Below are 12,375 nucleotides of genomic sequence, written 5' to 3'. Positions count from 1 at the left end.
GGGGGCTGATCATCCAGTCTGGAGGGTCTGCTGGTTCACCCTTCTCCCGCCCCGTCAAATACAGGCTAGCACTTTAGGAAACTCTTTGACGATGCTTACTAAACAAATACGTGCCCCCTGTGATGCAGCAGGTCCATTCCCTGGCTCAAACCCAAGAGAAATAAACACGTATGTTCCGCAAAAGTCAAGAATAAGAACACCCAGAGTGGGTTATTATGGAAACAACCCAAGGTCCATCAGTATTCGAATGGATACAGAAACGGAGGCATATTCCTACAGCAGGATACCACACAAGAGTTAAGAAGAAACCATTGTCGTGCGCACCCACACGGGTGACTCTCTCAGACATGATAAGCATAAGAACCATGATGCCCTTTATAAGCAGTTAAAGAACGGGCAAAAATAATCTGTGTTAACTGAACTCCGAAGAGTGACTGCTCCTCTCTGGGGGTGGGCATTCACTGGAACGAGGCGCAGAAGAAACTCCTGGGGGGCCGGAAGTGGACTGTATCTCCATCTGGGTGGCGGTTATGTGGATACGAAGACATAAGTAAAAACCCCATTGAGCTACACACTTGTTCACTTTACTGTATATAGATAGTAACTTGTTGAGAAAAATGGAGTATGTGTGTCTCTGTGATTGCCCTGCCATCCTCGTGAGGTTACTGTAAGACCCTGATAGCTTTTAAAAATGAGATTCAACAGATAAGTACAGGTTTACATGATTTAACTAGCTCAGTACTTAACTCTGGTTGAAATGGATTACACGCACTACCTGTGATTCACGGGACTCGTCAGCTTTTTGAAACCTCAGCAAAGCACAGAAGGTTAGATACAGGGAAGCTTCTAGTAGGGGAAGGACACGCAGGAACTCTAAACTTGCTGAGAACACACGGCAGCTGGCAAATGCTGTACCCGGGCTTTGGAAAGAGCCTTTCTGCCCACAGGGAACTCGGTCTGCTCGGCAACTCGGGAAGGGGTCCCCTGCAGCTGCCTCTTTACATTCCGCAGCCTCGCCTTCCTCTCTGTCCCCCACCCAGCCCCAAGAAGCCAGTAAACACCCTCTACACCACTGTACCCACCAGTCCAGAGTCCAGAATCTTACCCCCCCCCATCAGGAAAATTCACCGCTATCCTGAGATGCCCTTAGCATCTGTGGAATGAGCTATGGACCTTCTGCCTGCTCCAGAGTCCGCCTGGCCCGGGGCAACCGGCGAGGCTGCCTGTGGCCACGAGTACCTGGTGGGCCAAAGCTGGGAATGGAGGAAGCCCCTCCGGCCGGTACGATGTGCAGACCTTGCCTCAGGGCTCTCGTTTTTCCATCTTTGAAAATGAACAGTGTACTTCAGGCAGCTAAGTATAAACATGTGTCTATAAATACTGATAACACTATCTTTATTCGGCCGTTACTTGACAAAGCCAGATCACCGGGGGACTGTTTGCTCCTCTATAAAATGAAAATCCACTACCGTCTGTGTTAAAATGTGGGAGTTTTCTTCAGAGCATCAACTTTCAAGAGCTGCTTCTATGCCTTTCCTGGTACATGCTCAGATCCTCATACATCTTTCACAGCATCACATACAGAGCATTTTCAAATCAAAGCTTAAGAGTCTCTCGTTATTGTTCTAGTTTTTCTTAATTTGACCGTATGCCCCGTGATGTTTCTGGAGTCTAGACATTACTGGGTCCAGTTTCTAGAGCTCAGAAACATGTTAGATCTGGGCAGCAATGTGGGCCAACAACCTGCAGATATTTCCCAACTGGCTCACTCAAGCAAGTGTTTTTTTACAAAATAGATGCTTGGTACATGTTCGTGGAATGATTGTGAATCTTTAAGAATGAATAAATGTGAATTTTTAACCAACACGTTCACACAAGAAATGCAGTTCACAGATATGAGTGTTGCCCAGAAAGAAATGCTGGACTCTCTCCCCTACCGACCCCCCTCCCCAAAGGCACTGTATGTGCAAGTACATCAATAAAGATATTAAAATTCAAAATCAAACTTGAATGGAACTTTCTCAAGGGGGAAAAAAAATCCACATAATGCTTGATTTCACTGAAGGGACACTTACAAAAACCAGCTTTCTGGTTACAGAGAGCCAAATACAGAATCAGCTATGAGAAAAGTTAAATGGTCTGAGGAAACTAAATTTCAAAGAAATGCTGCTTATTTTCTCCTCTTGTTTATTTCTGAAAGAATATTTTGAGGAAGAAATTCAGTGGGACTTTTCTGTTCTCTGAAGCCTTTGAATTACTTCTAAGAAATGTTTGCCTGGGGTTTAAACGCTATTAGGTGTGATTTTTTTTTTTTTCTCACCAATTAATTTTGCAGGGAGGGAGAGGGTAGGAAAAAGCAATGCTAAACTGATTTGCCTCCAGAAAATACATGTCAATCTTACGCTCAGAGATTTTTTTTTTTCATTTGTTCCCTTTTGTCCCACGACCCCCTCACTTTCCTTTCTTAAGCCGACATGTCAAACTCAAGAAGGAATCCCCAGAACAATGTGCCTGGAAGGGAATCTGAGTTTGAGTGAAACTTCCCTTTGTGCAAACAGCTCTGCCTGCCCCAAGCGGGTGGCTCATTTCCCAAGGCATCTGCTACCCTCAGAGAGAAGGTGACTTTCTTCCAGAACTCACCTGTCCGCCGAGAGAGCCGTGAGCGTGAAGACAGACACCCCCACCGAGGTGAGCTGTATGAACGGGATCAGTTTGCAGCCGATCCTGCCGAACAGCCACCTGTCGGCCAGGTACCGGCTGGCGTCCACAGGAGCGCACGTTACCAGGAGGAGCAGGTCTCCCAAGGCCAGACTGGAGATGAACAGGTTGGGCACGTTCCGCATGGCCTTCACCGTACAGAAGATCTTGATCAGCGTGACGTTGCCGATGAGGCCTATCAGGATGATGACCCCATAGACGGCCGGGATGACATAGAAGACCCCTGGGTGGAACCAGTCGTCGTTCACGGGTAGATCTGCACTGTGATTGGAGACGTTGCAGTACAAGAAGTGCTCCACTTCCAAGTTCAAAAGCAAGCAATCATTCAGAGCCATCCTCTGGGTTCCTTGCCACCTGAAAAGGACTCTCAGGTGCTGTTGCTTAACTCTGATTTTGTAGTTGGGCAAAGATGAGGCTAAAATCGAGGCTGGGCTCTTTATCTTCCTTGACACAGATACTCTGAGGACACATGCACTGTGGCATTCGGAAGGGTCTGGCGCTATTTGGATGCTGGTCTTGCTCTGGTCCTCACATGGCCAACGGAATACATGTCTAAATTCAGTAAGTCGCAACCAAACGACAACAAAAAGTCAGCCGGAATTAAACCCACTCTGTATCAACTCCTTCTACCTCCATTCGAGGCTGAGTCTCTCTGGCCGCAGTTTACTAGGAACTTTTGGCCGGCTCTTTTCATACGGCATGCCCTATCCTTCCTGATATTTCGAACCTGAAGGTTTAAAGTGGGTAGAAAAAAAACTGCACTGAGAAGCCCTCCAATCCTCTGGGCAGGATGCTGTGCACGTCACTGACTTCACCAGCAAACAGCAGCGGCGCTGAGCCGGGGCTCTGCGGGGGAACCGGGGCTACTTATAGACAGAGAATGCCAGCCCCCTGCTGGACGCTTCCATCACTGCCCGGCAGCCGGCTCTTCCCAGACGGGAACCGGCCCGCAGACTCCATCCCGCAGATGTCCTGGGCCTCTCATTTCGGATGTGGCCCCCTCTGAAAGGCACTGCAAACCTTGCTCATGCTGAGCCCGTGAACCCAGAGAGAACTCACAGCCCCATTTCTCATCTCTTCCAGTACGTTAGAATGGCATGTTCAAGTTGCTATAAAATGCGCTCTGTATCTGAATTAAATGCACACGGACGCCCGCGGAATGCCCATGTGGGAGCTGTCGACCGGCCTTCCCCAGGGCCCTTTGAAGGCGGCCGGCTGCTGAGGGAAAAAAATGGGCCAAGGGATTTGTGCCTTAAACCTTCAGTAACTGACATCTGGGAGGGCCGAAGCAGAATACACACACACACACACACACACACACACACACGCTTTTCCCCACAGGCCGTTATTGTTCCCTTTACCAGGGAGAAATAAAATCGGGAGCCGGCTGCATTCTCAAATCTCAAAGATCAGTAGTCTTTTCCAGAAAAATGGGATTTTTCTCACTGGACCTAAAATTTACATCAACTGGCATTTTGATGCAGTTCCTCGCAATTTTTTATCGACTGCCTGCCATATTTTCTAGCGACTGTCCTCTTAAGCCCTGAGTGGGAAATGAACTGAAAAGGGCTTACGGAGAGAATACCAAGGAATGGGGGAATGCTAAGATAGAACTCAGAGTGGCCTGGGGGCCAGAAAAGGCTCTGCCGAGGAGGTAACGAGTTTTGAGTTTGGACCTTTAGCCAACAACTCACACAGACGTGATGAGGGTTTATCTTCAAGACTTCGGAGGAGGCTCCTCTCCCGGGAATATCACAGGAAGCCAGTTACTGACGGGTCCTGCCATTGAAGGTTTGGCTTTTTGGGATCCGTAAGGAGTCGAGAAGCTTGCACTTACTTAGCACCAGGCCAGAGGCCACCCAAAAAGCCTCCAAGCTTGTTGTCATGGTAATTTCCAACGGCCTGTGACAACACTGAGATGCCCGCCACGCTCTTCCACAAAATCCGAAGGGCTTGTGGTCCCCTCAGCCGGCCGTAGAGAGTCTGACTGCGCATGCCTGGAGTGGGAAGAGCTGCTCAGTATCACCGGTAACGAGTCAATAACCACGAGCCTGGTAGTGTTGATTACTTGTTAGCACTATACCTTCATAATGCTCTCTCTATGGCTTCGGGGCTTCCATCTGGCCTTCTTCACCTACTGCCCTGGCAAATGACATAGGCAAATTAAAGGACTTGGTGTCTTCAACTTCAAGCTCCTAATCTGAAAAGAGGGGATAATTTGGGACGTTCACTGAAAATATCCATGTTAAGATTTCACAGCGGTTGGCACATAGGAAGTGCTCAATTAATATTAGCTGCTCTTACTATAAAGCTGTTGTTATTGTTGTGATTGAGAGAGATTAGTGTTGTGTGTTTACTCTGGAAAAGCCCAATAAAGTCAGAAGAGGGATCGACCTTGCATTAATTGGCAGAAGGGCCTACTCATACAGGTGAGTCAGCAGCTCCTCCATTAACTTGAAAGGCATTGATCCCACGTCTGCCAGTTTTCATGCACCATGCAAGAGCCTGAGAAAAAGAATATGAAGATACAGGTTCTTACAAGATCTGTCATGATCCCGGCTACTCTGGCTCATAGTCACAGGACCTGGTTTCAAAGAATAATGCAAGAAGGGTTTTCATATAGATTTTGCAAATGCTTCTGTTTGTTTTATACTGAATTAATAACTTTGCTTCTTGAAATTGCTATGGTGGCTTTCTTCTCTTGTCATTTACCTTTCTTCCTCTCAATGACGATGACTGCTTCTAGCATTGTTTTTGGTCATCATAACTGGAGGGACAGCCTCGTGTGAATTACACCAAAACTCAGAAGAATTCGCCACTTGTGGACTGGGAGAATCAGTGAGTTGTCAGACCACCCGGAGTTGTCCTGAAGATTTCAAAACTGGCACCTGGCTATAATATTATATTAAACCAGCTATCTTTGGGCCTTTTGACCTTCTGAAAAATTCCTTGAGTATTGTTTTAACAGAAATAAACTCCATCTTTAAAAAAAAAAAAAAAGTGGCAGCAATTCAGAACCCATTCCCTTCCCAGAATGAAGCCACTACCTTTTCTCCAGAGGTGACATTTGATCTTAAAGGTTGAGTTACTGTGTGGCAAGTCCTCTTGAACAAAGAAAATAGTATGTGCCTAGAACAGAGGCATAAGAGAAAGAGCATGGCAGTGGGCAGGGGACAGCTTTAGGTCTGGGAAAGTCACCTGGATTGGAAGAGAGGGGTTGATGAACGAGCTAGAGGCAGGTTTGGGTGACGTCATGATAGATCATGTATTCTTGTTAGGCTTGGTCCAGAGAGCATATTTTTGGTTGAGAAAGAGGACTCCTAGAGGGGCAACTGGGTGGCTCAGTCAGTTAAGCATCTGCCTTCAGCTTAAGTCATGATCCCGCAGGCCTGGGATCAAGCCCCGCACCAGGATCCCTGCTCCCTGGAAAGTCTGCTCCTCTCTCCCCCTCTGCATCCCATGCCCCCTCTGTGTGCTCTCTAGCTTTATCTCTCTGTGTCAAATAAATAAATAAATAAATAAAATCTTTTTAAAAAGGAGGACTCCTGGATGTTGTTTCTCTGTCTTTAGACATCCCAGGATGCTGAGTCGTCCTTACTTCTTTTTTTTTTTTTTTAAGGATTTTTTTTTTTTTTAAAGATTTTATTTATCAGAGAGAGAGAGCACAGGCAGACAGAATGGCAGGCAGAGGCAGAGGGAGAAGCAGGCTCCCCGCTGAGCAAGGAGCCCGATGTGGGACTCGATCCCAGGATGCTGGGATCATGACCTGAGCCGAAGGCAGCTGCTTAACCAACTGAGCCACCCAGGCGTCCCTCGTCCTTACTTCTTAATTCCAATTGAGCCAGAAGTGTTTCTTCCCAAGTAAGTTAAGCGGATGCTGGTAGATTCTGATTTCTCCCAGCTGGTGTTAGCCTTACATGTTCCATGGCACTGTAGGCTGTTCTAATCATATTTGAGCAGTAAAGATGTACTGAGGTACAACACCTCATGTTTTCCTGGCACAAGGATGTTTACAAAAGCTAATTAGAAAATTCTGATGTCATTTCAACTAATTAGCTGTAATGACTCTCTCCAACCCTACCATTATGTGTCACCTTCTGGCAGATCACCAGGCATACTCAGACATTTGCTTAGCATTTCATTTAATGGTGAACATGAGATGCTTTTGATTTATGAAAATAACACAGAACAAACATAAGACAAAGTCCCTGTCCCCAGGGACTTGTTTCCAGATAGGACTGAAGTGTGACTCAGCATCCTTTCTTATGTGTCAGGACAGGGTGTCACTTCTATTTCAGTCGAGAGAGTCACATTTTCCATTCTTCCAGAAAAATGCGTTTCCCATGGGACTTGAATATGGGGGTGGAGGCAGTGATTTGGTAGAATTTGGGAGGACACTTGGACTTGACAAGGCTAAAGAGAGTGGAGACAGTCTCTTCCTACCAGCTGTGCGCGTAGCGGTTTGTCTTCCAGGAGTTGGCATTCTTGGTGGAATGACAATCTGTGACAATACACAGATAAGACAGAGTAATTCTAGAGTAGGTAGAATTTACAGGTGGAGCCAGAGTAAAGAGGAAGGAATGCTTTGGGTCTTTTTAAGAGACAGCCTGCCTGGAACAAAGGTTTGGAGGGGACTCATTTATGAGAAATAAAGGAGATTGGATCTGCTGGGGAAGACTGTATTTAAGACTTCAGTTTGGTAGTCTGTAAGACACTGGTTCTTAAAAAATGATGAAGACTGCCTGGGGTGCTTCTTAAAAATATAGATTCTGAGACTCTACCCAAGACCTACTGAGTCAGAATCTCTAGAGGTGAAACACAAGAATCAGTATTTTTCATGACCTCTGCAGGGGATTTGAGCACTGTCCTATGCTGGAGACTAGTGATGCTGGTGGTGTGAGATCCAGAAAGCCTGGCAATCGGACAGCACTTGTGTTTTCCCCCTTTGTGGAGGAAGAAGGTGAGTGAGGAAGCACATTTAGGAGAGGGTTGCTATGAGCCCTTGCTACTGAGTGTGGCCCTGGAGCCAGCAGTATTGGTATCACCCAGGAGCTCGTTAGAAATACAGAGCCTCAGGCACCGCCCCAGCCCTCCTGGATCAGAATCTGCATTTTAACAAGATCCTCAGGTTTTCATGTGGACATTGTAATAGTCTGAGAAGTGATGATCTAAATGTTAGGGAGATATGGCAGAAAGCGTTAATTTAAGAAACCAGGGCAGGAAGTGGGGACAGAGAGGAAACTGAAATCTCAAATTCAAAACGGAGCCAGCAATTGGACCAATCTGAAGCTAATGAAGAGCTATGGAACTGAGGCTTTTTGATGTCCCTGATAATGGCTGGAAACCCTCCCAGACTGAGCGGCAGATGAGCTCTTTTTGACACAATACAGGGGCAAGAAGGTCATTACAAATATAGGGAAAATAGGCAATAAAGAAGCCAAAGGCGGTGAATTTTTCTCGATAGGCTCATGACTCCTAGAGTAAAGAGCAAAGGCAAGGAAGAAGCTACTGTGGAGAAAAATGCTAAATCTGGTTTAAGTATACTGAGTTCACTAGCTGAACAAGGGAAAGTAAGGAATGAGAACTGGAGTCTGAAGTCAAAGAGGTAAATAATTAAGAGGACTTCCTGAGAACTAGCACACTGAATGTCGAGTAGTACAATGTATAGAAAAGGACTTGCCAAGAATCAAGTAAAGTCAGGGTTCAAGGACAAGGTCATGTGGTGAAAGTCAGTGGATACTGAACATAACTTCAATGTCATTCAGTGGCAGCACCACGGAGAAGCTGCTGAACGTTGCAGCAACCCTTGCTTGAGAAGAATCAGAGATGTCACATTTTAGTGCGGCAGCAAGAACAAAAGAGACAGGTGACTATAACCAGATCGTGAAAGGTTGGGATTGTTTCAAGTTCCTTTCTCTTTTCTTAGCATTCTGTGACTTTTCATGGGGCTTGGAAACTCGGAAGAGCAATGGGGGGAGTCTTCTGAAAGAAAGCCAAGTTTCACTTTGAGCCACATGAAACTGTGGGAGGAAATGCGGTTTCCCAGAGAAAGCCTAGGGTAGAAAATCAAACTTCCAGTCGGAGTCACATCTAAGAGGGCACCTGGTGTGGTAGTTTGAAAATATATCTATCACTTCTTGGTACTTTTTCCCTCAAGAGGTGAAGATTAATTTCCCTTCCCATGAGTGTGAGCTGCACTAAGGGACTGGCCTCTAACAAACTGAACGAGGCAGCAATGATAGTGCATCCCTTCCAAAATTAGAAGACAAAGGATGTTGCAGCTTCCTCTGTGCACACTCTCCGAATCACTTGCTCTGAAGGAAGTCAGCCACTGTGTCGTGAGGACAAATGGCCCTATAGATAGGTGCATTGGGTGAAGAACAGAGGCCTCCTGTTTACGGCTATGTGTGTCTTGGAATTGGATCCTCCAGCCCCAGTCGAGCCTTCAGATGACTGCAGCCCTGGCTGCCATCTTGACTGCAACCTCCAGAGATGCTTAGAGCCAGAACCACCCAGTGAAGCTACAGCCAAATTCCTGACACATGGAGACTGTCAGTTAATAAATGCCTTTCCTTTTACTCCACTGTGTTACAGTCATTTGTTATGCAGCAATAGGTAATACCTGGTAAGTAGAATGGAGGAAGAAGGTGAGAAAAGAAAAACACCAAAAAGATAAAACAAAACAAAACAGAAAAGAAATACCAGAGAAGGCAAGTGCTAGAAACCTGAATTGAACCTTGAGTGGTGAGGCAGAGTATGAGGGGGGGAAAAAGTACGATTGAACCTAGGAAAGTTATGGAGACTAAAATCCACTTGTTATTCAGTAACACCAAAGCTTCTTTTCTGGATGAAATAGATGGATTTTTAAAATATTGTGAATGAGCTGATCTTTCTTATCTAGCCACCATGTACCTGGAAATTAGACAACTAATATTCCATTCCCCTCTTTGCTGTGAGCTTGGGCAAATCAAATTAATTCAGTGAGCATTATTTGCCACTGAACTGTTCTGTGCCATTAATTCTCCCTCCGTTAGATACAGGGGCATTTTCCCCTTACCTATAACTCCAGGATGACCTGAGGTATTAGTACCACCCAGTGGCACCCAATGCAGTGGACAGTGGCAGCTTCCTTCAGTGGCAGCTTCCTTCTACCCTCAGCCATCTCTCTTTCCAGCTATGTCTTCCTTTCTTCCAGGAGAATCCAATCAGTATAGCCCCCAAATCCCTAAAACACAACCCTGTATTATCCCCCCCCCCATAACAGATCTGATGAGATAAATATTACCGGGCAGGATTCCTTTTTAAACATTTTATTTTGAAATAACTTTAGGTTTACAGAAATTTGCAATAATGGTATGAAGAGTTCTCATATACCCTTCCCCCAGTTTCCTCTATTGTCAGTGTCTACAAAACTAAGAAATTAACATGGGTACAGTAAGACTATCTGAACTACAGACTTTATTCAGATCGCACCAGTCTATCACTGTCATTCTCTGTTCCAGGATCCAGTTCAAGATGTCACACTCTATTCAGTACTTAAGATTCTTTAGTTTCCTCTTTTCTATGACACTTTCTCCACCTTTCTTGTTTCTCATGACCTTGACACTTTAGAAGAGCACTCACGAGTCAGGTATTGGGTAGAGCATGCCTCCATTTGGGTTTGTCTGATGTCTTTTCATTATAAGACAGGAAAGAGAAACCACAGAGTGTAGGTGCTCTTCTCATCACATTGTATCTGAGAGTATGTCTTTGTTGCTGCTGTAACAAATTACCATGAATTTAGTGGCTAAAAGTGACAGAAATTTATCCTCTTATCATTCTGAAGGCCAGAAGTCTGAAATGAGTCTTACAGGGCTAAAATCAATGTTGGCAGGCCTGCTTCCTTTGGAAGGCTCCAGGGAGAATTGTTCCTTGTTTCTGCCAGCCTCTGGAGGCTCCCAGCATTCTTTGGCAGTGGACTGGAGTGGTACAGCACTCCAGTCTCTACTTCTGTCATCATGTTGCGTTCTCTTCTTCCATAGCCAGATCTCTCTCTGCCTCCCTCTTATAAGGCAAGCAGAAGAAGCGGCAGGCAGAGGAAGAGGAGAAGCAGACTCCCCATGAGCAGGGAGCCCAATGCAGGAGTTGATCCCAGGATCCCAGGATCATGATCTGAGCCAAAGGCAGACACAACCAACTGAGCCACTCAGTGCCCCTATAAGGACTCTTAAGATTACATTGGGCTCACCCAGATAATCCAGGATAATTTCCCCATCTCAACTGCAACTGCAAGGTCCCTTTTGTCACATAAGGTTTGCCATATAACACAGTCACAGGATCCAGGGATCGGAACCTGGATATCATTGGGGGCCATTATTCAGCCTACCACAGGCTATGTTCTATCTACATGACTTATCAGTGGTGATGTTAACCTTGATCACTTAGTTAAGGTGGTACCTATCAGGATTCTCCACTGTAGAGTTATTATTTGGGGGAAAGGTTCCTTTTGGTGACCAGAAGTGTGACTGTGCTCAGATGTGAAGTAATGACGTTGATACCATGTAGCCATTCAACACCACTTACATGAAGCGCCCTACCCCACCAGACCCAGTTCAAGGCCCTGCAATGGTCCCTACTCTCAGGGAGCCAACTGCCTAATGAGGACAACATTTTCAATTTCTTAAAGCTAATTTGTAAACATAAACAAGCTTTCATTTTAAATAATCCGGACACTGCTTGGGTGATGACCTTCGATTATAGAGAGTTTCAGGTCATGTGAAAATGGTAACTAATTTTCTTATTGTTTCTGAAATACAGTTGGACTTTATATGATTATTTCCCACTATTACAAGCTCCCTTGGATTTTCTTCCCAAAGGTGGAGTATTATCTCAAAGGCAAACCAATAAAAATGCCATCAGGTTTCTCATGAGAAAGACTAGTTTTTATTATGTTTCCAGCCAGCTTTATGGGACAGAAAAAGTTGGGACTCTGGGTACTCGCATAACTAAAGTAAATTTCCACCCCTCACATTTCACCCTTTTTCTTTGGCCTGTAAAATGATACACCATGTTCTTCTCTAAGGAAGATGCAAGGAAACAGGATTACCCATAGATTTTTCTCCAGACGCCACTGTAGCTCTTCAAACACAGAGTGGTTCTATGGGAACTCATCACCCAGTATAAAAACTCGGTTATTTTTACTGCTTGGAGGAGGTTCGCCTTAAATTAACTCCAAGTCATGTCTGAAATATATATGCCACCCCAGGTTCTTCAAGTCACGTGCTCATGAAATAGAACTGAGAAGTACACAGGAGTTTATCAGTCACATACTGCAGAATTCAAACTTCCCCTTGACCTACCACAATGTATCAGAGGCAGAGGCTTATTCAAACTGCTTATTAGCTGCATGGCTTTGATGAGATCACTTAAATTCTCTATGCTTCCATGTTTCTTCATATAGAAAAGGGATTTAGGTGGCATTATAGTCTTCCAGCTCTATCTCAGAGAGTTGTTGCAGATTCAAATGAAGTAACAAATAGGAAGGCACTTAGTAAGGTATAAATTCCTAAACAATTTCAAGTTACTGCATAGTAAATTACTGGTAATTTTTGAGGTGTGATAATAGTATTCTAGTTATGTTTTTTAAAAGTCCATGTCTTTTAGAGCAGGGATGGAGCA

The 12,375-nt window shown here is 45.1% G+C and overlaps 1 protein-coding gene across 1 annotated transcript in view; it reads right to left on the bottom strand.

Annotated features, from left to right (window-relative positions):
- GRPR (gastrin releasing peptide receptor) overlaps positions 1-12,375 on the bottom strand; it is a 125,438-nt gene that overhangs the window by 26,619 nt on the left and 86,444 nt on the right. The window contains exon 4 of the mRNA XM_032331210.1: positions 2,641-4,918. Within this exon, the coding sequence (XP_032187101.1) occupies positions 2,641-3,053 (413 nt within the window). The 5' untranslated portion in view covers positions 3,054-4,918. The remainder of the gene's footprint in view (positions 1-2,640; positions 4,919-12,375) is intronic.

This window comes from Mustela erminea, chromosome X (assembly GCF_009829155.1).
Source record: "Mustela erminea isolate mMusErm1 chromosome X, mMusErm1.Pri, whole genome shotgun sequence".
Lineage (NCBI taxonomy): Eukaryota > Metazoa > Chordata > Mammalia > Carnivora > Mustelidae > Mustela > Mustela erminea.
The sequence above is the reverse complement of the archived record's forward strand: the minus strand, read 5'-3'. Positions and strand labels throughout refer to the sequence as shown.